Genomic DNA, 26,399 nt, shown 5'->3' on the forward strand with positions numbered 1-26,399 from the left:
CAGTTACTTGGATTTGAGATCATGAAGTCTCAGGATCAATCTTTCAAATCTTTAATCATTGGATTTAATTACTTGCTTGTCTCTATTCAAAAACCTCCCAGTATTTTATCCCACCAACTCCACCAATATTTTGTGGTCAATGGAATCAATCAGACAGATACTTAATGCATTTGAACAATCCATTAGCATGGAAGGAAACTGAACAAAAAGGAGATAAACTCAAATACAATATGGAAAATATTCAAAGAAAGTAATTGCTTGATGGTAAACAATTTTGCCCTCACAATATATTATATTCACTTGTCTTGTTTTTTCTTGACATGCTGAGTCTAATAACTGACTTTTACTGATACCATACTATGCCAAGTAAGTGGACAGGTGCTTACAGCCATAAACCATATGGGTTAGGCTGACAAGCCTTTTTAAATGTAGACAAGAGTGTATCCTGAATCCCAGTTGCTCAAATGAAAATATTTCAAAATGTACAGAATAGGAAAATGTTCAATAGGAAAGAATTCTGAAACACTGGGGTATTTCCAAAACAAAAATGGTCTCAAAGCCATTTTCTACTGCTAATCATAGGAGTCTGTGGTTCAGATTTCATGCTTCCCTCATAGATGTGAGCAGAGTCCAGGGCACAAAGAAAACCTTTATAATGTACAATCTCTCTTCAGAAAATCCTCACTAAAATAAGAAAAAAGTTTTTTTAAAAACTAGATCCAGAATTCTCATGAAAAGCTCAACCACAACTTCTTCACATGTTCCTAGCCCCAACCAAGCTCAGAGAAAGCCAAAAGATTAAAAGATGCATTGATTATTTTCTTCTATAAAATAAAACTTTTAAGACTATGAATGCTATTGCAGTTGAAAACCATGTGGTACAGTGAAAAGAGCACTGAGTCTTAGAGGCAGAGGACTTGGGTTCAAATCCAGCCTTTTATATTTACTTCCTATGTGACATTGGACAAATCACTCAACTTCTTTATTCACAAAATGAAAAGATAAACTAAATGATCCCCGAAGTGGGATTTATGATTTATGATTTAAAGAATGATGCAGCTCTAAAATTTAGGTATGTATATGTGCACAATACGCCTTAACAATTTTCTGGGGAGAAACATTTTATTTCTTAACCAGTGATACACCTCAGGTCCCATTTACACAGAATCCATTATCACAATGGCTTTTTGAGGGCAAGAACCATGTCTTATTGAACTATTATATCCACTCCAGTGCCTACCAAGGCATCCTTTTACTTAATACACATTTAATACATATTGATTGGCTGAATAATGAATAGGTCTCCCTACTTTACTTCTGGTTTTTCTTTGTCAAGAACTGTGATTCCATCATTGTACAGGGAAGTATCAGTGTTATGAGAAACTCCCTCTAATAATGGAAATCAGCAATTCATCAATAACTTTTAGTTTTAGAGCAGGGTCCTTTATCTTTTAGTATCATAGTTCCCCTCCGGCAGTCTGATGATGGGCCACTTCTCAGAATAAGGGTTTTAAGTACATAAGAAAACATATTTAGGATTACAGAGGAAATCAATTACATTGAATTATAGTTTTCAAAAAAAGATTTTTTAAAAAGTTCACAGACCCCCTATACCTTATCTTAGACTGTCATCTAGAATAGCAAGAGGATATATGACTTGCCTATGATCACACATATATGCTTTCCATATGTTCAGGATATGCACATATCCTGACCCCAAGTCTAGTGTCTATCTTCAATGCCACACTCTCTAATGAAATAGTACATGTGGGGAAAAAAACAGCAAATGGAATGTACCATGAAAGCCTCAAACTGGACCCCTTCTACCTTTTAAGTCTTCTTATACCTTACTTCCCCATGTATGCTCTGCAATCCTCATTGATCCTCAAGTAAGCCATCCCATCTCCAGGCATTTGCATTTTCCAGGCCCAATGCCCGAAATTCTTCCCCTTGTCATCTCCACCTCCTGGCTTCTTTCGAGACCCACCTCAAATCTCACTTCCTATAAAAAAAAGCTTTTTGAATCTCCTTAATGCTGGTGTCTTCCTTCTGTCTATTATCTCCCAGTTAATCATATGTGTATGTATACAAACATATATAAATATAGATCAAAAGATACATGGTAGATCTATAGATGATAGATAGATAGGTGATTGATAGATGATTGATTGATAGATGATAGATCGATAGATAATGAGAAGATAGATGGATTGACTGATAGATGACAGACAGATAAGTACAGGTAGATAGGAAGACAGATAGAGAAGTAGGGAGGTAGGGAGGTAGACAGACAGACAGAAACATCTTGTCTGTACATGGTTGTTTGCATGTTGTCTCCACCATTAGACTGTTTTTGCCTTTCTTTGTATCCCTAATACATAGCACAATGCCTGACACATAGTAGGAATTTAATAAATGCTTACTGACTAACTGTGAGCTTCCCTCCTGTAACTTAAATAGCTTTTTGAGTAGAGGCAGTTTTTTTCAAGGATAAAAAATCAAATCCATCAAATATCCAAAAGGAAACTGTGGTTTCTTTGAGTCTATATATCCTTGGTCATGGTTGGGTGCGAAAAGAAAGGGGAAATCTATATATTAAAGTCCTGACAGTTACTATTTCTTCCCTGTAGCTCTGCCTGTCAGTTCAGGCTAAGTCTTTAGGATTCCTTTTCTCTTTTCATTATTTAAACTCAATCCCCACTGCCATTAGGCAGAGCCAGATTTAAAAGCTGTTTATTCTAATCAGGAGCTGTGTAAATACACAGAAAAGTAGCATAGATCCTGGTCAGTGTCTATGAGGAAAACCAAACTATGGAAAAAGATAAACCCGCCAAGTTAAACTTTACCCCAGGGTGCAGAATGCATTGGCAGCTCTGATCAGCTTGTCTCACTCCAAGCAGCAGGGCTGCTAAATATTTCAGAGGATTTGTCACAAGAGAAAAATATGATTCAGAAGAAAAAAAAATTCAGGGGGGAGGTGGAGTGAGGGGTGGAGAGGGTGGAAAGAAGAGGAAAAAACAGAGCCATTTGCCTAGTAGGAATGTTTCTGACTTGGAGCACTCAAAATGACCTGGAACCTCTTTATGATCGTAGCAAACAGCGAGAGGACACAGAACGATCCATCTTCATACAATTGAAAGAGGGAGGATTTCGGCTGAAAGAGAACATCCTATTTCACCTGTATGTGAACACCTCTCCCTGTGGAGACGCACGCCTCAACTCTCCCTATGAAATCACAACTGACTGTAAGAAACCACTTTTAACACTTCTCCTCCCAAAGAGTGCAAGCACCCCAGCTACACACATACCAAAAATCACCATCATTGTGGCCATTTGTCTTCATCATCATCATCGTTTGTTTCACACACATGTGTGTAAGTCTCTCTGATATCTACTTCTTTATTAGGACATATTCTACATTCATAAAAGAGAATTATAGAAGTACTTTATAGATTTTTTTGTCTTTTGTTTGCTCAGAAATCACCTTGTAATTGAGACCAAAAAAGGTTTTTAGGTAAATATTTAATTAGGAAAAATGTTTACTTATCAATTTTGTGGACACCAGAATTATTTTCATATGTGACACAATTACTAGTGCCATTGAATTCTCCTTGGAGAGCAGTGGAGAGACACAGTGGGCATAGTTCTAGACTTGGAGGAAGAAAGAACTGAGTTTGAGTCCTTCCTCAGACATTTGCTAACTGAGTGATCCCAAGTCATTTAACCTCTCTCTCTCTCTTCATTGATTTCCTCATCTTTAAATGGGAATAATAATAATAATAGCATTTTCATATGTCACAAATGTCTTGTGAGGATCAAATAGATGCTATTTTAAGTGTCTGCAAACCTCACAGTGCTATGTAAATGCTACTATTATTATAACAAAGAAAAACAGGTCATCAAAACCAATTGCTGCACTATACAACAGCTTACACAACATTTTGTGTTCATTCTTCCACTCTACAGAGAAGGAGATATATTTCATCTTTTCTTCTGATTAAGTTTGGCTTTTATACTTCAGAGTCTTAACTTTCTTTTGATGACATACTCACTGCATTTCTAGTCTTTATATATTTTTACTTTTCTCACTTCATATTTCATCCATTCAAATAGTACATCTCAAGCTTTTCAGAATTAAATCCATCAAGTTTTTAAAATGTATTGTATTAAATTTTTATTTTTACATTAGATAAATTTGGAAAGGCATTCTCCCTCCTCTATCCAGCAAGCTACCCCCTTTTAATTCAACAAAATTTAAAGAAGTGTATACTCTATGTTCATATTCTTTATCTTTAATAATGCATAACTAATTTCATTACAAAAATATTCCACATTTAGCTATTCCCCAACAAGGGGCATCCACTTTGTTTCCATTTTTGTTACTATAAAAATACTTTTACCTCTGTAATTCTTCCCTTAATTTGTCAGTTGTAATTATAACCTTGTCTATCCTAATCTCCAACAATATGGATGAAAGTACATGCTGAGTGAGGCAACTAGAGAAATGTTTATTTCCACTAAGGGACTGGAGGAGAAGCAAGTGCAATTTTTACAACTAAGTCAGAGACATTTAGGAGATTTGTTTTGGGATGGAAAGAAAGAATCCATTTTCAAGTCATCTCAGTGATACATCAACTATATTTCCTCTATGAAAATAATGTTTACCTGTGTGATCTCATTCAAGTCATTTAATCATTCTAGGCTTCAATTTCCCCTTGTATAAAATGAAGCAGTTTGACTGGATGACTTCTAAGACCCCTTACAGACCTAGATCAATGGTTTTTTTGTACAATCTATTTGGGGGTGAAGAAGGGTTCTCTTGGAACTGATCAGTATCTACTATCAAAAATGAAATGTGCCATACCAACCACATTCTATTCTTCCCAGTCATCTTTATCAATGGCACATGTTCCCAAAATGAATATGGAATTGAATATGGAATGAAGTTATATAGAAAACTAAGGTTTTGGTATCATTTTTTTGTATTGTTTCCCCAATAGTTACCAAACCAACTAGAGCAAACTCTCAAGAGTTTGGGGAACAAATGAAAGAACAAAAAAGAATCAGAAGACAAAATACTTCTTCTTAAGTGTAATATAAACTGTGATTATTAACTTCTAATAAATATCGAAACTATTTTAAGTTAACTTTCTTATTATTGAATATAGTGTACTGTTCAAATATATTTGCCTAACCAAGACACAGAGATTAGGATTTCCCTGCCCCACCCCTCCCCCAAACCCTGTGAAAACCTATAATAAATTGCATAAACACATACACACATTTAAATATATATGTATATGTGTTTGTGTGTGTGTGTGTGTGTGTGTGTGTATATATATATATATATATATATATATATATATATATATATATAATCCTGCTTTCCTGGGCAGGGTCTGTGTATGGTTTCTAATCCTTACTCCTTCAAGGAACACATTTTATACTCTTGGTACACTAGATACTAAGGCCACTAGCATGATGATTTTTTTAAATGCCTATGAATATTTTACTGAAATCACCAATTTTCAGATTGGATTCAAGGATGTTACATACTTATTAATGGCACCCTGTTAGAATTATATAGTTTATTTCTCCATTTTCTCAAGATGTTCATTTCCTTTGAAAATGGAAGCATCAGACTGGGCAAGTAGAAAGAGAAAATAAAATGTTAATCAATTAAGGGACCAATAAGCATTTATTGAGTATCTACTATATGCTATCCAGGGTAGCTATGTGACACAATGGACCTGAAATCAGGAAGACTCCTCTTTCTAAATTAAAATCTGCTCTCAGACACAGACTATCTGTATGGCCCCAGGCAAGTCACTTAACCTTATTTATCTCAGTTTCCTAATTTGTAAAATGAGCTGAAGAAGGAAATGGCAAACAACTTTGATATCTTTACTGAGAAAACCCCAAAAAGGGTCTTGGAGACTTGGAGATGACTAAATTGATAGAAAAACAACAACATACGCTAGGCAATGGTTATATAAAGACAGAAGTGAAACAATTCCTGCCCTCAAGGAGCTTACATCATACGTTAAAGATTTATTAAAACCCTACTATGTGCTAGATACCAACAATCCCTGACTTTAAGGTGATTACAGTCTAATAGGGAAGACACTACACAAAAAGAAAGCTGAGAAGTCAAGGCAGTGCCAGAAGGTATCCAGTTGGGGGGAAGGGGCATTGATAGAGTCAAAACTTAAGCAGAGTCAGTTTTTTCTGAGTAACTGAGAGACATGATCACACCCTAGATTGGGAAGAGGTATTACAAAGTAATAATAATAGAAATGATAATTATTTGAAATACATCTAGTATATGTCAGGCACTGTGCTAAGTACTTTACAAAACTCATCCTCAGCCTGGGAAGTAGGAAAATGATATAGACTCATTTTGGGGGCAAATGAAGCGATGGCTGTGATTTGGAGCCTTATATAATAGGAGGTACAAGAAGAGATTTTTGTTTGTACCTCTGGTCAGAGAAGCAGAAGTGGCAAGGGTACTGATGAGATATAAGTACCAAAATAGAAATTCTCTCTGTGATGATGAGTTTCTTGATGATAAGCTTGGAAAAGGGGGGTGGGCCCAGGGAGGAGGGTGCACCATGGTCATGATATTGGAGTTAAAACCAAGCATAATGACTGATGGCAAATGAAGGACACATTTACATGTAGATACATTTATGAGTAGATACAAGAGAGATAACACAATGACTTGGGGGAAGGCTCTAAAATCAAAGGTGGTTGCCTAAATTCAATAGAATAAATATTTATCAAGTGCCTGTTATGTGCATAGCATTCTGAATGAAAGGAACTGAATGCCTGTCTATGGGTGAAGGGGAGAGGGTTGGGAGGTTATTGAAAAGCACCAACAGGCAATATGGAAAAGCTTAAAATAAGCTTCTTTCAAAAAGAAATGCAAAGTGTATGGAAGAATTTCTTGGCTTAGATGAGCAGAAAATGCAATGTAAAGCTTAATGAACTCTTGGAGAAAAAGTAGAAAAGTGAAGCGCTTTTTGTAAATATACATGACCTATGTCTACATGATATAAAATAGCCATTTTTAAAAACTGCAAAATGTGGTCACTTATCCAGCTACTTGGAAATGGCTTTCATTTTCATCCTTACTTTTTGCCACTATAAAAATACAATCTAAGACTTCTGACTCTGGGAGAGTAAAAGTCTTTCAAGTGTATTCAGTTTCTTGTTGTCATTTTGGTCTCTGACCCTTCTAGTAGGATTCACTAGAGCACAGGGTTAGAACTACAGAAAACATATGACTCACTAGCAAGTGTCTTGGCTCTGACAGTGGTGCTTGAATTCAGAAAGTTTTCCATATCTCTCTGTGTATTAGGCACCAAATGGTCACTTCAGATGGATTGTGAATTCCTAAATTCATGAAATATTTGAGCTTTATTTTACAAGTGAGGAAACTTTGGCCTAGAAAGGGATTTCTAGTAAAGTAAAAGAATATGTTCAAGATGACACAATTAAAACATAGTCAAACTCTACTATACTTTCCATTAAAGATGGATGGTTTAATATAATTTAAAATCTCAGATACATCCCGGGATTCATTGAACAGGTACAGTTGGCTCACTTAATGGCTTTCTTAGAAATGACAGGTACTAAGACATTCCCCTCACATATACCACAGAGTTATAGCATAGACTGTTACAATATTTATACTAAAAACTATTCTGAAGGTAAACAGTTAACCAGTCAACAAGCACTTATTCAGTGCTTACAATGCGCCAAGCCTGTCTTAAGCAAAGAGAATAAAAATTGTGGCAATTATAAACTTTTGCTCTCAAAGAGCTCAGATTTAATTGTATTATATAATATGCATATGTATAAGACAAATACAGAGTAGAAAGTTATCAGGAAGAATCTAGGATGGGTGGAAGAGCATCAGGAACATTGTCGTTTCTGCTGTAGCACAAGCTCGGAACTTTCCCAGTCCTCACAAAGATTAATAGGCTCTTTCCCCAGACTGTAGCAATTATATCCCCTTAGAGTTTTAAGGATGGTTTTGGAGTTTTCACTAGATAGCTAGAAGATGGAACAAGCTGCTTTTTTAATGCCATAGTTCTCATGAGGCCCCCACCAGTGTGCTTCCCTTCATCATCATCATTTGCTATGGCATAGCCAGCCTGACAATCATTTTCTAAGTCTATGACCCAGACTTCCATCAGTACTTAGTGTCCAAGAAAAGACCAACTCAAGCTTTGAGAGAATATGTGACAAAAGGATAATTCACAGCTTCCTATTGCTGTTATCCCTTTGAGGTTTAACTCAGAAAATCCCCTTAGCATGCTGTAGCTTTGCTATGGGCCTCCCTGTAGATCCCTGAATCTGCCTTTCATTACAGAGTTCACTTGGTTCTGCACTCCCAAGGCAGAATACTGCCATCAGCTACTACAATCCCAGGAAGGCTATCAGAATACACATCTGAAAAGTTCAAATCTTTCAACCACAGAGTGGTTGGGGAGACTGCTTGTCTCTTTGTCTCCCGTCTCCAAAATAATTCCTTCTCACAGAGTAATGGCTCCCATATTTATCCTATTTTGTCTTGTTTATACACAGTCATCTTAATGGGAATTCTCTTTCTTGTATCCTCAGAGTTCCCTGCATAAGCATGACTTATAATGTTTGTTATAATAGATACAATAACAATATATAATAAATATATATTGTAATTATATTATAATTTTTATACATATAATAACTATAATATCTCAATTGTAACAATCGTAGATCCTGCCTAAATTCTCAAAATCAAGTACATAGATCAGTGAATAGAGCCCTGGCTCTGAAGCAAGGAAAATCTAAGTTCAAATTCACTTACTAGGCACTCACTGGCACTATGACCCAAGGCAAACCATTTAAAATTGAAATAATAACAGCACCTACTTCCCAGGCTGAGAATGAGGTTTGTAAAGTACTTAGCACAGTGCCTGGCATATACTAGATGAGATGCCTTTCAAATATTTATCATTACTATTACTTTGTAATACCTCCTCTCAATCTAGGGTGTGATTAAGTCTCTGTTACTCAGAAAAAACTCACTGTCAACTTGACTTCAGTTCATCCAAAAACTTTCAAGGACTTTTTTCACTTAAAGTCTTAGATTGATTCAGATCTCTTGACCTGGTTAAGGTATCAAGGCATAGTATCTTATACCATTTTAAGTGAAGTGAAGTAATTCATTCAGCTGATTCAGTGACCTTCTGACGCAGAAATCTGATTGATTTCTGAGAAGGCAGGGCTTGAGAGTATGTGTAATTTGGACTAATTTCTCCTTTTCTCCATTAATGAAGAATTAATTCATGTTTCTTATCCTTCAAAAGTCAAAAGAAAAGGCATATGACATCTCTTGAGGAAGGCACTATTATTTAGGAGGACTCTACGATACTTTTATTTTTGAGACTCCTTGAAAGAGAGGCTTATCCTGTCACCAATTCAGAACTTTATATTTTAAATAAAAAAAGAAGAGACTTGCTCAACTATTATCCATCTACACTATTGTTTAGGTAGATCTTTCTTTTTTCATTTTTCTTTAACAATATCTAAGGATGGGTCTAACTAAGGATGATGAAATATGGATAACCAGGGATTAAACCAAACTTATGTCCTATAAGGCTGCTGCCCTTGGTTAATAACTGAGAGGTACAATAGCCTCTGGAGTTTTTAAAATGTACAAGAGGATTTGTTCATTACTTAAGCAGACCTGATTCAGGAAGTCAAAGCTGTCTTTGGTTGTGGGTCTGAGCGTCTCAAAGTTCCTCATATTACTAGGGTTGTTTCCCATTCTCAGCAGACAACAACATCCCATTTTTCATATGTTGTGCAGGGCACAGAATCATATATTATGAGGAGTTTACAGCATCTCAGGAAGTTTTCTATCTATATCATTGGGCACCTCTCAAACCCAACTGGATCCTTGCCAAAAAAAAAAAAAAAAATACTGGGAAGCTAAATAAAAGTTAAACTCCTTCCTTTTGGCAGATTCAGCTCAAGTACCAATTTCTTCATAAAATCCTGCAACCCTCTTCTCAACTAATAGTACCCCCACTACCTCCTATATTCTGTATTTTTGTTGGATATTAATGTTTTCTTCCACCTTTGAATGCATGCTATTTAAGGATAGATAAAGTTTTTGTTTTTTAATCTGAATATGCCCAGTGCTGAGCACAGTCCCTGACCCATAGTAAGCTCTTGATACATGACATTGACTGAAAAATCCTTAAATGGTACTTCAGGTACCCACTCTTGGTAAAATGGAAGATCAATAGGATGATAGCTCTATATGAGCAATTCTTAACTTTAGTTTAGCAGCTTTCCCCCTTTCCTTCAAGGTGTCTACACATACTCTTTCCCATCTATGAAGTATGTGAGGGGGGGAATTAATCTTTATTCTCTAAATTAATATAAAATTTATTCATGATATATGTATTAACCTCTAACTGAAATTTAAAACTTCCTTTAATTTTTTTAAAAAATATTATTCTGAGAAACATTATTCAGCAAACTGGAAAAAAGGATTTGCTACACATACACAAATGTTATAGACCCCCTTTCTATAGCCAAAAGTGACCTCAGAGGTCAGTAAGTCTAGTCCTCTTCAATTTTACAGATCAGGAAAAAAATTCAGAAAGGCTAAGGGACTTGCCTCCAGTCACACAGATAACAGTGCCCAGAAGGCTAATTTGAGCTCAGGTCCTCACTTGCTCCAAGGGCCAGCTCTTGTCTATTCCCACCCCACCCCAGATTGTCATCCTTTCCAAAAAAGGCTGTTTTCATGTCTTCACAATCAAAAATGAAAAGACTATATAAAATATGTATGCCCTTAGTCAATTATATTAATTTCTTCATAGAGGGAAGGATTGATACCAATTAACTTGTGATACGATTTTAAAATACCCTGTATTTCAAGAATCCATCAGAAGGGAATGGCTTGCCAGCTCCAACCCCCCATCTCCTCCACCACCCCTGGGGCTGCTTCTCTTTCTTCTGCCAATGTGCTATTCTGCCTTGATAGCTTTGGCTTCATTTTTTCCGAGCTCCCTCTTTTGGTCCGTAACACACCATTGCATCTCCTCCACATGGGGCCTGCTGCCTCCTTGCCTCTCTATTAACCTACAGCTGTGCCAGAGCTTTCATACAAACACACACATACTCACACACACGCTTATGTTCCATAGTGTACCCATCCCAACTGAATTTGCAGACATACTGCAAGACTGAATTCAGAGGGTAATTTAAAAGTTCAGACAGAAAAGGAGATAGAGTTTCCCTTCTTTCAATGGAGAAGACAAAGAAATAAAGATGGAGGATAATAAGAGGATGAGATGTCTTTAATACCTCAAAATACCCATGATTGCATCCGTATGAGTGCTCCCCTTCACTGAAGCACATAACCATCTTAGTAAACCTTACCATGAATTCTTATGTGTGTAAATTACAAATGTATGTTATAGAGATATATCTGTAGATGTAGCTAGAGACATCTCTACATATATGTTTAGCTTTATCTAGAGAATATAGATATTTACATTAATATACATAGAAAGGGTGAAAGTAAGAAGGCAAGGGGGAGAGAGACAGAGAAATAATCAGCTATTGGCCAGTCCATTGTGTATTTAGCCAAGCTGGTGTTTAAGAGATATCCAGGCTGTCACTTGGTCATGACCTCAAACTTTTTCAGCTTGGCAGGATGTGCTACAACTGGCTCATCTCCGTGACACACTAAAATACAAAATAAGATTTTAAAAGAGAAACCGAGAACTCCATAACAATGTTTCAACAAACACTGTATAATCATAATGCCTAAAAGATAAAGTAATCTGATCTGATGTTTGGAAGAGCAAGCTGCTGAGTTCTGTAAAAGTCCCAATATCATTGTTAGGGTTTGCATCTGGTCCAGAATCAGAGCAAGAGATCTGAGCTCTAGAGAGTAAGCTGGTGAGAGATATCAGGATAGTAAAGTTTTTCACACCCCTGCCCAACAACTTTCAATCTATGACCTAATATTGCATTCTGAAGTGACTTGCCTTTAAAAATGAGCTTGATTACGATCCAAGATATTTTAGGTTCAGTTCCAAGTGGGAATGAGAACTGCATATTATCCCCAGAGCCAGGTCTACTATTGGAGCTGTCCCAAAATTGTTTTCAGAATGTCTACAGAGGAGGAGTATATATCCTAATACCTTTATTCAGCTATAAAAAGCAATCATTTATGCATTTATTCAATAATCCACAGAACATTAAATATTACATCAGAATAGTGACTTGTTCAGGGGGTCCTCCATTTGAAATTCTTTGTAAAAGATGAGAATAAGACACCAACATTAGTATATCAATACTTTTTATTTAATTATTAAAAACTTTAATTTTGATTAAAAAGAAAAGTGGATGGAGTGCTAGATCTGGGGTCAGGAAGACTCATCTTCCTGAATTCAAATTCTGGCCTCAGACACTTACTAACTGTGTGATCCTGGACAAGTCACTTAACCCCATTTACCTCGGTTTACTCAACTGTTAAATAGGACTCATAACAACTACCATCCAAAGTGAGGATAAAATAATATCTTTGTAAAGCATCTAACACAGAGCCTGGCACATAGTAGAAGCTTAATAAATGCGTGTTTCTTCCCTTACTTCCTTCACTACATTTACTCTCTCCTACATATGTATTTTTTTTTATTGTTATCTCAATATGTATGGTGCAATAGAAAGAATGTTGGCTTCAGAATGAAAAGATCCATTTTGATCCTGATTCTGCTACTTACTACCTGTGTGACCTTTGGCAAACCATTTCACCTCTCTCAGATTCAGTTCCCTTATCTAGTTAAATAGGTAATTGATGATAGAACACTGGCCTTGAAGTCAGACTTAACCCCAATTGCTTTAGCAAGGAGAGAGTGAGAGACAGAGAGAGAAAGAGAGAGAGACTCACAGACAGAGAGAGAGAGAGAGAGAGAGAGAGAGAGAGAGAGAGAGAGAGAGAGAGAGAGAGAGAGAGAGAGAGAGAGAGAGAAGAGAGAGAGAGAAAATGAATTGAAACAGAAGGCTACTTGTGGCTCTGTTTTAAATCTCTGATTTTAAATGCTCTTGTCTCCTTTCAAAATCATTGAAACAACCACTTGTATAATTGAGATAGAGCTGTGCAGTTTTATTTATTATTTCTTTGCTTTCTTTCAATTCTTAATCCCAAAAATGCAGGGGACTTTACTGAGATCTGGAGTCACCCTTCCCTTTCTACAGCTTTCTTTTCCTCCCCTCCTTCAAAGATAAAAATTGTAGACCTACATATTATACCCAAGATTATCGTTTCTTAGGACATTCTAAATTTGGAGTGTTTGTGTGCACAAAACAGGTAGCATGACACTGATGTTTTGTACTTTCTCATTTTGGGAACACTATAAATCCACTCCTGAACATTTAAAATTAGTCCCCTCCAATTTCTGCTTGAATTGACATTTTGTTCAGATTCAAGAGGCATCTTCAACTTTCTCATGCCGTTTGCAATTAGCTGAGATGCACCGGGCACCACAAGATCAGAAACACTTAGGTTCACAGTGGTATTGATCAAACTGAACAGGGGAGAAGCCAAAGACTGCAGCCTGTAACTTACAAAGTCCCCAAATAAACACTCCCTGGAAATATTTCAACCACCTGGCCCTTCAGGCAGAAAAAAAAAATCATACCAACAAAAATCTGGGTTAACTACTGAAAACGAGTTGTTGATTCAAATCAGATCCAGTGCTTTCATGCACATTAAGAGGGTCTAAAGGTCTTTTTATGGGAAATTTATTTTTGCACAGGCTATGGATACAAATTGGCAATGTATCTTTTGAAATTTAGCAACTAGCTTTCCACGAGTGTAATCAAGAAAAGTAGAAAGGGATTTTATGGATTTGAATGTTTCTTTTCCCTGGTAGTTATTAAATTTGGGGTTTAAAGAAATGAGAAGTAAAAAGAAATGTAAGAAGGGAAGAAAATCAGAAATTAGAATACTATAGACAGATTTATCTTCACTAAGTACATATCTCAAGGATAAAATCATGTTCATATTATATATATGTATATACTATGTAGAGGAATCATTACAATTGAAAGGAGTTTACTATCATTAGTACTACTACTAAATAATAAAGATGATATATTTATATAACAACTTTGTTTCTATTGACAAATTATCTCATTTGATCCTCAGAACAACCATTTAAGTACTATTATTATAATACCCATTTTACAGATGAGGAAATAACGATTTAAAATCTCAGAATCAGAAAGATGTTGGTATAAATCCTGACTCCAAAACTTACTACCTGGTCACCTTAGACAATTCACTTCTTATCTCTGAGAAGACCTAAGTTTCTTTATCATTATGGCCACCTACCAGGAAAACATCTGGGGTGCTCCTGGGGATGGACTCCCCACTATGTAATAAAAATTATGCCTCACATGGAGGATGCCTGAATCTCTTTCCTAGGCTCTCACTCATTCCCACTTGCTCTCACATTAGTAGCTTTATATGTCCAAAGAAAGATCACTATGACACACTCACATTTTCTCTCTCCTTATTTCTACCTTCTGGCTTCCCTGGAGTTCTTCAAGTCTCAGCCAAAACCTCACTTTCTATAAGAAACCTTTTCTGATCGATTCCCCCATAATGCTGAGGGTTTTCCCTTCTGAGTTTATATCCAATTTCTCCAAATGTATTTGTTTGAACATAGCTGCTTGGATGCTCCCCAAGGTGCTACAATGATGCGGGTCTTGGAATCAGAAAGACTCATCATTTATAGACATTTACCAACTGTGTGAGAAAATAATCTTCATTTCTTCACCTGTAAAATGGGTATTATTATAATAATAGTACTTAAATGGTTGTTCTGAGGATCAAATGAGAATCTGTCAATAGGGAGGGAGAGAGGGAGGAAAGGAGGGAAAAGGAAAGGGAAAGAAGAGAAGTGAAGCAAGTCACTTGAATTTATTTGCCTCCGTTTCCTTATCTGTAAAGTGAGCTAGAGAAGGAAATAATAAACCACTCCAGTATCTTTGCCAAGAAAGCCCCAAAAGGAATCACAGAGTTGGAGAAGTCTGAAAACCACTAAAATTTTCAAACAAGTTAAGAACAGAGACTGTTTTTGTCTTTCTCTGTATCCTGAGCACTTATGACAGCACCTGGAATAGAGTTGATACATAATAAATGCTTGTTGACTTGACCCAAATGCTACCAGAGTACCAAGAGTGACCTTGTTGAAAGGTAAACTACTCCCTTATCATTCTGTCTCTTGAGTCACCACCAATATGTTTTGGGTGATTAAGTGACTCAGTGGATAGCATGCCTGGCCTGGAATCAAGAAGACATCATTTTCTTAGTTCAAATGTGGCCTCAGACACTTACTAGCCAAGTAATTCTGGGCAAGTCACTTCTCCCTGTTGGACTCAATTTCCTCATCTGTAAAATAGGAAATGGTAAACTATTCCAGTATCTTTGCCAAGAAACCCCCAAGTGGGTCATGAAGAGTGAGACATGACTAAAATGATTGAATAACAACAATCTGTTTCTATTTACATACCCAGCCATTCATAATAATATATTTTTACTTCTTAGAAATAACTGCATACTTTAAAATTCCTGCAAAAGAAATATACTTCTATATTAAATCAAATGCATGAATAATTTTTAAATTTACACCTCAATCTAAAAATAAATCTAGTTCAAACTCCAATCAAGGTACTCAATATCTTGGGGGGGGGGGGGGGGACAAACACTTACAGAAACCTGCCAATGAAAGTATATGATTTGGACTGGACTCCAGGTTTTGACGTCATTGGTCCATTCAGAAATGTTTGTACCATGCAAAGCTACTGACCCTCGTCACTTTCTATCCAGACAAATCCTCTCCTCTTTTATATTTGAGTATTAACATTTACAAACCCTTTAAAAGATGTTTAAAAGGCATTATTCTTAATTTGAATAACAGTTGCAAAGTGCATTGTCAAAGCTCATCAGAATGGTCATCTCTGTCAGTCAGTAAAGATTAATTAAGCACATAAGTCACTGTGTTAATTCCTGAGAATATAAAAAAAAAAGCAAAAGACAGTTCCTACACTTAAGGAGCTCACAATCTAGACGACTATTCACTCATCCAGCTTGTACATTGTCCAAACATAATAGATTTTCAAGTGACTCTCTGAGCAATGGAAACAAACCAAACCAATCAGCCACTGCTATAAAGAAAGCAGCCTCAAAACCTCTATCTTTTCTTAAAGAAAAGAAAGTCTGTTTTCTTCACTCCATATTTGCCAGTTTCTTCTTTCTTCAATCTTAGCCTTTGATGCCCCCTTTCAGTAGATTAAAGCAACGTTTCTTTCCTATTTTGTAGATGATTAAACTGAAGCTGAGAGAAGTTAAGTTGCTTGCTCAGAATCATACAAGTGTCTAAAATCAATTTTTCTACCTCCAAATTAAGCTGTCTACTCACTGCACCACCAACACTATTTGTTACACACTATCTAGATCATCCATGCCCCAAATTACCCCTTTCTCCATTCTGATTCTGGGGTTCACTTACCTTTTCCCCCTATGCCCAATCCAACTGATAGTAATGTTTTGATCCTCCTTTTAACTTTAGAATTCTTTGAACTCTCTCCTTGTGCCCCTTCTTGGGAAATAAACAATTTTTTTAATGTTTGGAAATTGAACATTATTTCTAGATATTTGCTCTCTATAGCTCCTGTCCACCTTTCACCTTTAGCCTTTTGCTCCTTAGTGAACAGCAGCAGACATATCGTCAGGAAGTTCCGAGGACACCTGCGAACGAAGATAGAATCAGGGGAAGGGACCATCCCCGTCCGGTGTCACAACGCTGTTCAAACATGGGATGGTGTGTTGCTAGGCGAACAGCTTGTCACGATGTCATGCACAGACAAGATTGCCAGGTAAGGGCCAAGTTTCATTATGATGGGATATGAAAGGGACAGAAAGGATCTAGTGGATAGCTATTCCAGGTAAAGGGATCTTGTTTAGCAAAAAGAAAGAGAGCTTTCAGAAAAAAATACTTGGAAAAGAGAGGATTCTGCATTTTCTATTTCAGAACAAATTCACTACTCATATACTAACAATGTATTTGGCGTTCCTGTAATTTCCCACACTGTATGTCAGCTATAACATCAAATCTGTGAAAACACAGTTCTAAATCCCCATGGGAAAGTACCATTGACTATAAGGAAAATGATATAATTTACCTCCCTATGCATTTTGACCCAGTTCTATCAAGATTTAATAAAACAACCAAAAGAAAATAAATTGATGCACTGATTTCTGTATCAAAGTGGGAGAGAAGGGGTAAAACTCTAGGAATAGATATACAGTTATCAAAAAGCTTTTCTTTGCAGAGAAAAGAAAAAAAGATATTATCCCTGATAATATTTTCATGTATTCGTACAGGGATGAGAAGGGGGGGAATCAAAACAATTTTGAATTCAACTGAAATTCTTTTACTGCTTGCAGGTACCACAGGGCTTCTAAATCAAAGTCTCTGGTTCCCTAGAAAAATGAAACAAATTAGTGGCTTAGAATTGAAATTTTGCAGTCTCTGTGGTTTTAAACATCAATAGACAGTAAATTAAATAGAGGGTACAGAACCAACTTTATATTTGCTGTTGATAGGCCTGTCAATAGTAATATTGTCTCAATGAACTCAGGTTTTCTTGTTTTAAGAAAATCTACTCGTATAATAAAATTCTGCTCATCAATAATTGCTTTTCAGAAGTTTCCAAACTTTGAAGAAGAAAAATGAAGATTCATTTCTCTGGATGAAATAAATATTTCTAGATTTTTTAAAAATGAACCTCTCACCTTAAAAAGTTGGGAAATTCAAAAGAACTTAAGTTGGAATTTTATTTCTCATGTTATAATTCAGTTGATCAATTTCTATGCAGAAATTAAAATTAAAATCCTTAAGGAACCTGAAATCTATACATTGAATTAGGTCAAAAAGCATTTATTAAGTGCCTACCATAATCCAGGTACAAAGCTAAGAGGTAGGAATACAAAAAAAATTAGTCCTTGTCATCAAGAAGTATAAGTATACCTGTCTCCATAGTATAAGTAAATCCATTCCAGCTATAATGGCCCTGAAGAAGACTAGAGGGAAGAGGAAAAGATATGCCTTTGAAACTTTAATTTATCAACTAGAAATTTGACCTTATCTACTATCCCTATTCTTCCTCCACTGGATCCCAGTCTCATCATTTCTATTTCTTTATATGCTTCTGCTCTCTACTTCTTTCTTATTTTCTTTATGTCTTTCCTTTTCTCCTCTTCTTAAATTCACTCTTTATCCATAAGGCCTTTTATTTCCTTTCTAATTCATAGTCCTAAAGTATTTTTATTTTATTTTCACAAAGAAATTTTTGGTTGGTACCATTCTTATTTCCTTTTTAGTCATTGGCTTCCTGTATATAGTTATCTCCTCTTTGGCAGTATGGAATCTTCTGCTGGCTATATCCACACTTCCTCATGCCCTCCCTCCCAATTCCACAAGTGAACAACCCTGATACCCATTTTTTACTGCCTAGCACCTCTAAGTTCCTCAGTCTTACCTCCTATGTCTTAAGTTGATGTCTCTGAAATTAGATGGTTTGTACTATTATTGCCTATTTCTATAAGCAAATTCCTGCTCCCCTACATTTGGTCCCTGGAAAGAAGGAGGGAACTAATTCTTAAAGCTCTCTAAATCTGACCTTTTTTTTTTTTTACCACTACTGAAATTGAGAATGATATATTCTTCATTTTTTGGTATGGCCAATGAGGGAATCTGTTTTGTTTAATTATGCATGTTTTATGGAAGAAAAAAACATTTAACTTTTATTTCATTTTTGGTTGTTGAATTTGGGGGAGAAAATGTGAAGGTATGAAAAAATGATCATTGAAAAAAATAATAAAGTTCAATTTTTTTTAAAGAAAGAGGATATATTTATCACTTTGAGGCAGTGCTTAAATTAAAGCCCTAAAACTTACGATGTCATTGGGACCCCAGGCATCTTAAAAGAGATGCTTATCACCAAGTTTCACACTGTGACCATCTTTCTGAGGGAATCAATCTTATTCAACAAGCTGTTTGGGAGCCATTTTCATCTATATTTATAAATTTCTAACTGCCTCTATTATGAGATGGAGTTTCAATTTGAGCAAATGCTAAAGAAAAAAAAATGTTAAAGTTAAATTGTTCCATCATCTATGTCACATATTCTTATTTATTTAAATTACAATCAGTTAGCACAATTATATCTTTAATTAGGGATAATGTATCCATAAGATGAATACCATTTGTAATCTTCTTTGCTAATTCTTTCTCATATTATTTAAACATAAGCTGGAATCCATTACAACAAGAGTTTGTTTACTAATTAGGTATAAGGGCAAGATCTAGACCACTCCAACTCCTATCATTTCCTTCAAAGTACTGATTCAACTCTAAAACACACAGGGAACTAGTTTCTAAATCAATATTACCCAAAAAGTGATACAAATAAGACCATAGCTGGTGCTATTCTGGATGCAGAATAAGTCATAATAGGAAGTTTTGATAACACATGATATGTTGCTTTTATAGCACAATAAACATTAGAAGGTTAAAAATTCAATGCACATTGAAGATTGTAAATAAATGAATCTTTTGATTCAATGGATGATTAGAGAATTAGATAAACACTGCAAAGAAGAACATGAATAAAAGTTTTAGGAGGTCCTCAATATTCTGTCAATAAGAAAACCATTTCCACTTCTTAATGTCTCCTGAGACCCATTTCTACTTCTTTGGGTCAGCTAAGTGGCATAGTAAGTAAAAATTCATCTTTCTGAGCACAAAATCTGGCCTTAGACATTAGCTGTGTGACCCTGGGCAAGTCAGTTTTCTTCTCTATAAAATGATCTAAAAAAGGAAATGCAAAAACAAAAACAAAAAAAAAAAAAAAACCCTTCAATATCTTTGGCAAGAAAACCCCAAATAGAATCACAAAATGTTGAACACGACTTACTTAAATGATAAAATAAATCAAGAAAGAATTCCACTCCTATCTTGGGAAGATGTATTTTGGTACCATAGCTTTATTTTTATTAATTTGCATTCCAGATCTCTTCTTTCACACTCTTTCGTATGCCAAGCTCTTCATTAAAAGGAGTTTCTACACTGGGAATTCTCTATACTCTAAAATCAGATGTCTGAATTTTTTTTAATTCCATTTTCTTGATAGAATATCTACTTCTCTTGGAAAGGGCAAAACGAAAAATAAGCCCTAGACTCAGAAGAGTTCTGTTTTCCAACGAGCTGTCTGATGTAGTAAAAATTGCTTTACTTTTTTCTCTTTCTTCTTTATAAATTTAGGGAGTGTAAGTTAGTGCCTTCTAAATTTCCTTACAACTCTTGACATTCAATAATTCAAACTCCTTCAAGGTAGAGATTATTTCATTCTATGGCTTTACAACTCCAGCCCAGTATGGTCTAGCATACAACAAGAGCTTAATAAAAACTTGATTAGATTCTATGCATTTTGAACCTCATGAGGAATCGATTGTCCTTGGTTATTCCATCTTCTCTTCTCCATTGCCTTCTGGCCCAAATTCTATATGTATAACTTGAGGAGAAAGTAAATGCATCCATAGAAGTAGTGAAGCTTCTTTCAAATACCAAAGTACTCCATAGTTCCACATGTCCCTTATCATCCGTATCTCTAATTCTTGCTCTTCAAGGGAAAATTGATATTATTAGCAAAAATGAAAATACCTGATATTTATATAGTTCTTTAATTTTTACAAAGCACTTTTGATATTGTATCGCATTTGATACTTATGACAACTCTGGATAGCAAGTGATAATAATATCACCATCTTACAGATAGGAAACAGAGGCAAACAGGATTAGTTACAGGCTCATGCAACTAGTAAGTGTCTGAGACCAAATGTGAACTCAGATCTTTCTAACTTCAGGTCTAGTCTTCAATCCACTATACTACCATCCATCCTCTCCACTTCCCTGCCTCTTCAGTAATGCTGAATAGTGAGAATGGTATATATGCATATGTGTGTGCACATGTGTTGTATATTCTCTCAAACACATATATACACATATTTTTTTCATATACACACAGAATTAGTAGCTATGTGACAATGGGGAAGTTACTTAATCCTGTTGACCTTAGTTTTCTCATCTGTAAAATGGCAAAGTATGTCAGTATTTTTGCCAAGAAAACCCAAAGTGGGATCACAAAGAATCAGACATGACTGAAATGACTGAACAATAAATAATATAATGAATAGATTAGTCAGGAAGACAAGTTTAAAAGTAGCATTTTGGTATTCTGTCTACTAGCTGCTACCTAATGTGTCTCCTCTTTTGAATTGGCTGATATTCTGAGTATATGATTATTCTGATCATTTGTAGACATAGCCCCTTAGAGCATTGACCTTAGAAACAGGGGGCCCTTTGTTCAAATCCAGCTTCAGACATTTACCATTCCCTATGATGCTGGGTAATTCATTTAACCTCTGTCTGTCTCAATTTCCTCATCTACAAAATGGAAATGATAACATCACCTACCACCCAGAATTATGAAGATAAAATTAGAATGATATTTATAAAGCATTTGGCAAATATTATCATCATCATTATATGATTGTGATTATTAAAAGGCAATACTTGACATTTCCTTAACTTCACTATGATGAGAATCTCAACGCCACCTTTCAAACAATTCTTGATTAGGGTGATCTAATCCCTTCAGTAGAGAGCACTCAATTCTTTAGTTAATGTACTCATTCAGGTCGACTACAAAATTACCAATTAATTTTGAAAGCATTCTCATATAGCATTTACTCAAATCTGCAAAATGGCTGTTCATAGCCTTTTTACAGCAATGAGTAACAATCATACACCGTTGTTATTTCGGTCATGTCCAACTCTGTGACCCCATTTGGGGTTTTCTGTACAGAAATACTAAAGTTTTACCATGTCCTTCTTTTGCTGATTTTACAGATGAGGGAACTGAGGCAAACAGTTTCTGTTGGAAGGCAAAAGTGATTTGCCAGGGCCACACAACTAATGTCTGAGGCCAGATTTGAATTCAGAAAGCTAACTCCTCCTGCCTCCAGCCCACTTTATCCACTCCACCACCTAGATGCCCCAAAACAATTGTCCAACTTGCCATGTGAGACAGTCAATGCTATCTGGTTAAGACTATAAAAGAAACAGTAAACCTTATGATCATTCCCAAAACAGAAGAAGAAACAGAGACTGAATGTCACCCTCATTCTGTGTACGTGGCAGAAACAGACAAAAAGTTCCAGTTAGTGCCATTATCCACTTCATTAAGACATTCTGAACAGCTCTCACCATCCAGACAGCTCCAGTTCTCTGCTTCTCACTAGGCCAAATATTCAGGCTGAGGTAGATCTGGCTGACATTCTATGGTGCAGCTTTCTTTTAGACATGATCAGCGGCTAGTTAAACCTCTGAATTTTAATGAGTCAGTCTGGCCCCTCTGTAACCAACAAATACCACAGCCTGCTGGAAGCCGAGGGAAAACCTGACTTTTATTTGTCTCCAAAACTCAGAAGTTGAGTGACACTTAACAGTCTAAATCTTCTGGAACTAATGTTCTTTTAGATATGGTTTCTAATTTTAAGTACCTAAGCCTGATTATTGATCAAAACGTGTGTCTAAATGAGCAGATTAAAACTTTATGAAAATGAAAAGCTTTTTAAAAAAAAAAAAAGCTATCTCTAGAGAAAACAGTAATGTCTGGATTCTAAGCTTAGACTTCAGACAGAGAAGAATGTGAAATTCTTCTCCTCATTATGGAGATTTGCTGCTCAATATTCTCCCAAAATGAATATCTCTTTTTTTTCCCCTTCAGAAAAAAAACCCAACAACCTTGACATTCTGTCTACCTGTTTTATTCAGTTTTAACAGAGATGTTATATGCTATCTTGTTTTAAAAGTCAGACTCTTGAAGTCAGAAGAGAATATCATTTGTGACTCTTGGCTTAAAATAGAGGTCCTCGTTAAATAACTGTCATTGTCAAGCACTTAAACCAAAACTTGTACAAAACTGGGGGAAATGGATTCTTTTGGTCATTTCTTCGAGCCCAGGCAGCAGAGCTTCCTGTGGTTTTTGTTGTAAAATCCAATGTTCTGGCAACTTTGATGGCAAAACAAAGCAGTGAGTGACCAAATGAAGAACATTTCTCTTCATCATCTTCACTGCTTTTATAATACTGTCCATTTTTCTAGCTCTCTTGAAGTACTTTCATGTTCACTCTTCATCACAAATGTGCAAGATAGGGAAGATAGGTATTGTTCTTCTCTTTGAGAAAGTCACAAATAAGGATTTGAACCCTGAACTTTTGACTCAGAGTCAGAGTTTTTTGTTAAAATAATTTTTATTTGTTTCACCAATTACATATTGGCAGAGCTCTTTCCACTGTACCATGATGACCTATACATTTTTTCATGCTTATCTAGAGCCTATTATAGTGTATAGCACTGTACCAAAAATCATGAGAGAAACAAAGAAATATAACACAAAGTCCTTGCCTTCATGAATCTTGTAATATTATTTGAGGAGTAGGATTTGATATTTAATTCTAACCAACAAAAATTTAATAAATATCTACTGTGTTCCAAGAACTGACAAGATAAAAATTAATTTGACCCTTCCCTCAAAGACATTATATTACTTGATAGGATACAATGGGTACACAAGAAAGCACATACCAAGAAAAACAAGGAGGAAGAGAGAAAATTAACAACTGGGGAAAATCAAGGAAGGGATTACAGAGGAGGCGATACCACAATAGGCTTGAAGATCAAGAAGGGTTCTAAGAGGTAGAGATGAAGAAGGATTATATTTCAAGTATGAGAAATGTCTTCAATGAATACTGAGAGGCAGAAGATGAAGTATCAGTTTTAAGCAACAGCTAGTTATGTTGTTTGGCTCATTCAGGAGACATAAAATAAGGCTGGAAAATTAGTCGAGTCAGATTGTGGAAGGTCAGACAAAGGAGTTCATATTTTATTCCATAGACAATGGGAAACTATAGGAGATTGTTAAGCGAGGGGACACATGATCATGTACATACATGAATATTTTAGCATCCATATAAAGTGTGGCAGTCAATCAAAGAAATAAAAATTTTTACAGAATAAAAACTAAGGACCAATTGAGATTAGGTAACACTAATTTGTTATGGCTTCCATTAGCACAATTGTATGACTTCCTATATTTATATTTCATAGCTGTAGAATATGACATTAAAAAGTTATTGGAGGAAAGTTATCCAAGATTGAAGATTTGGAAGGTGTGAATGGTAAATAGGAGAAGAGGGGAAAAGAGCAAAGGGTAATAGAAGAATAAGGGGAAGGAGTAGAGTGAGAAAGCATGTGGTTGAACAGGTTGACTCTAGGGTCAAGATTATGAAGAATGGAAAATGATGGCAAAAGAAATGTAATAGGCTGGGAAAACTCTAAGGTGCCATCAGAGCAAAGAATTAGTTTAGGAGGAGTGCAGCAAAAGGAGAGATGAAAAGAAAAGAGATAGTGATCAAAGAGCAATCTGTGTTCAAAATCTCAAAGGGGGTACAATTATGGGTAACAGAGGATAACGTGTGTGATGAATAGGGGCAAAGTATTATAGGACTATAGATTGTAGGAATTGAGGGTGTTGATGCCCTGAAGGGTCAGAGTATTTGAAAGAACATCAGTGAATATACTGAAGTCTCCAAGTACAAAGGTAGCCTAGAGATAAATAAACTGTGAACCAGATACTAGACTCATTAAGAAAGATGAAGAAGGACCTAAGATTTGAACTGGATTATATAAATGAACTGAAGGATATTTAAGATGCTGAATAATGATGGTCAAGAGAGTCTGGAAGTATCCATGGTAATCAAGATAGAGGTTGTGAGAGAAAGAACAATGAGTATTCAATAAAGTAGGTGGTAATGAAATATATTCTAGAAGCAAGTTTTCCTAAATACAAGAAGGAAGGCTGTGAGAGAGGGGGGGCTTTGTTAATGACTAAACAAGATTGGACTGCGTTATATGGGGATGAGAGAACAGGAAGAAGTAGGAAGGGGGGTTTAATCTTAGAAGATGGTCAATGCTGAATCACTAAGATTAGGGAAGTGGAAAGTATGATTTTACTATTTATAAATGTGAATTAGTTGGAGACTCTGTATAAATATGGAGGGTAACCTCAGTATGTTTTTTAATACTGAGAAGCTTGGGGAAGGGACAGTCAGGAGTTGGAACAACGGCTTTGGGTTCCTAAGGACTAAAATGAGCTTGCATGATCCTGCCCAATAGTTAAATTTCCAGATGGCAGGGAATAAATTACACTCAGAAAATAATTTCATCTATGGATCATGTATTCAAACATAGTGTCTGAGACCCAAGACTTCTGATGTTTTGATCTGATATCTAAGGACCTAATAAGAGCATCATTAAATATGCTTCTGTCATATTAAGACAATGAGCATTTTCTAAGCACCTATTATGTACCTGGCACTGTACAAGGCACTGGGATACAAAGAAAGGCAAAGTCCTAGATCTCAAGGAGCTCACAGTCTAATGGAAAAACAACATTCACACAAATATGTGCAAACAAAATCTATACAGTATAAATTGAAGATAATCAAGAGGAGGAGACACTAGGATTGAAAAAGATCAGGAAAGACTAATATTTTCACTGTGTCTCAAAGGAAGCCAAGGAATCCTGATAGCAGAAATGAGGAGGGAGAGAATTCCAGAAATAAAGCCAGTGAAAATGCTTGGAATTGGGAGATGGGATGTCTTGTTTGAGGAACAGAAGAAGCCAATGTCAGTGATTTGCAGAATGGGAAGGCAAGAGAGAGGAATAAGAGATAAGAAGACTGAAAAGGAAAGAAGGGGTCAGGTTATGAAGGAATTTGAAAAATAGATGATTTTCTATTTTAGCCCAAGGATAATATGGAAGCACTGGAATTTATTAAATAAAAGACACTTTCTTTGGAAAACAGCTGAGAAAAAGGAATGGAGTGAGGAAAGAGTAAGGCCAATGATTTCAGTTCCAGCTCTAGGTATAGTCTAAGGTCCTAGATGAATGATCACTAGGCCTTTGCTTGAGATCATAGGCCTTCTGGCCCCAGATATAATCGTGTAAAAATGTCAAGAGCAACTAAGTCTTTCTCTCAAAGCCTAGTCTTTCCAGTTCCAGGAAAGGTGGATGGGGCAAGTGAGACCTTTGCTCGGGGTTCCAATCTTACCAATTCAATTCGCAATGTCTGAGGCCCAACAGTAGAAAAACACTAGGTCTTTACCCAAAGTTCCCAGGCTTTCTGC

At 35.9% G+C, this 26,399-nt stretch overlaps 1 protein-coding gene across 6 annotated transcripts in view; it reads left to right on the top strand.

The window, feature by feature from the left end:
• Positions 1–26,399, top strand: part of ADARB2 (adenosine deaminase RNA specific B2 (inactive)) — a 651,356-nt gene that overhangs the window by 594,254 nt on the left and 30,703 nt on the right. For all 6 annotated transcript variants that reach the window (XM_074267208.1, XM_074267213.1, XM_074267207.1 and 3 more), the window contains 2 exons: positions 3,094–3,245; positions 16,791–16,959. In XM_074267208.1, the coding sequence (XP_074123309.1) occupies positions 3,094–3,245; positions 16,791–16,959 (321 nt within the window). The remainder of the gene's footprint in view (positions 1–3,093; positions 3,246–16,790; positions 16,960–26,399) is intronic.

Source organism: Sminthopsis crassicaudata, chromosome 5 (genome assembly GCF_048593235.1).
Source record: "Sminthopsis crassicaudata isolate SCR6 chromosome 5, ASM4859323v1, whole genome shotgun sequence".
Classification (NCBI taxonomy): Eukaryota; Metazoa; Chordata; class Mammalia; order Dasyuromorphia; family Dasyuridae; genus Sminthopsis; species Sminthopsis crassicaudata.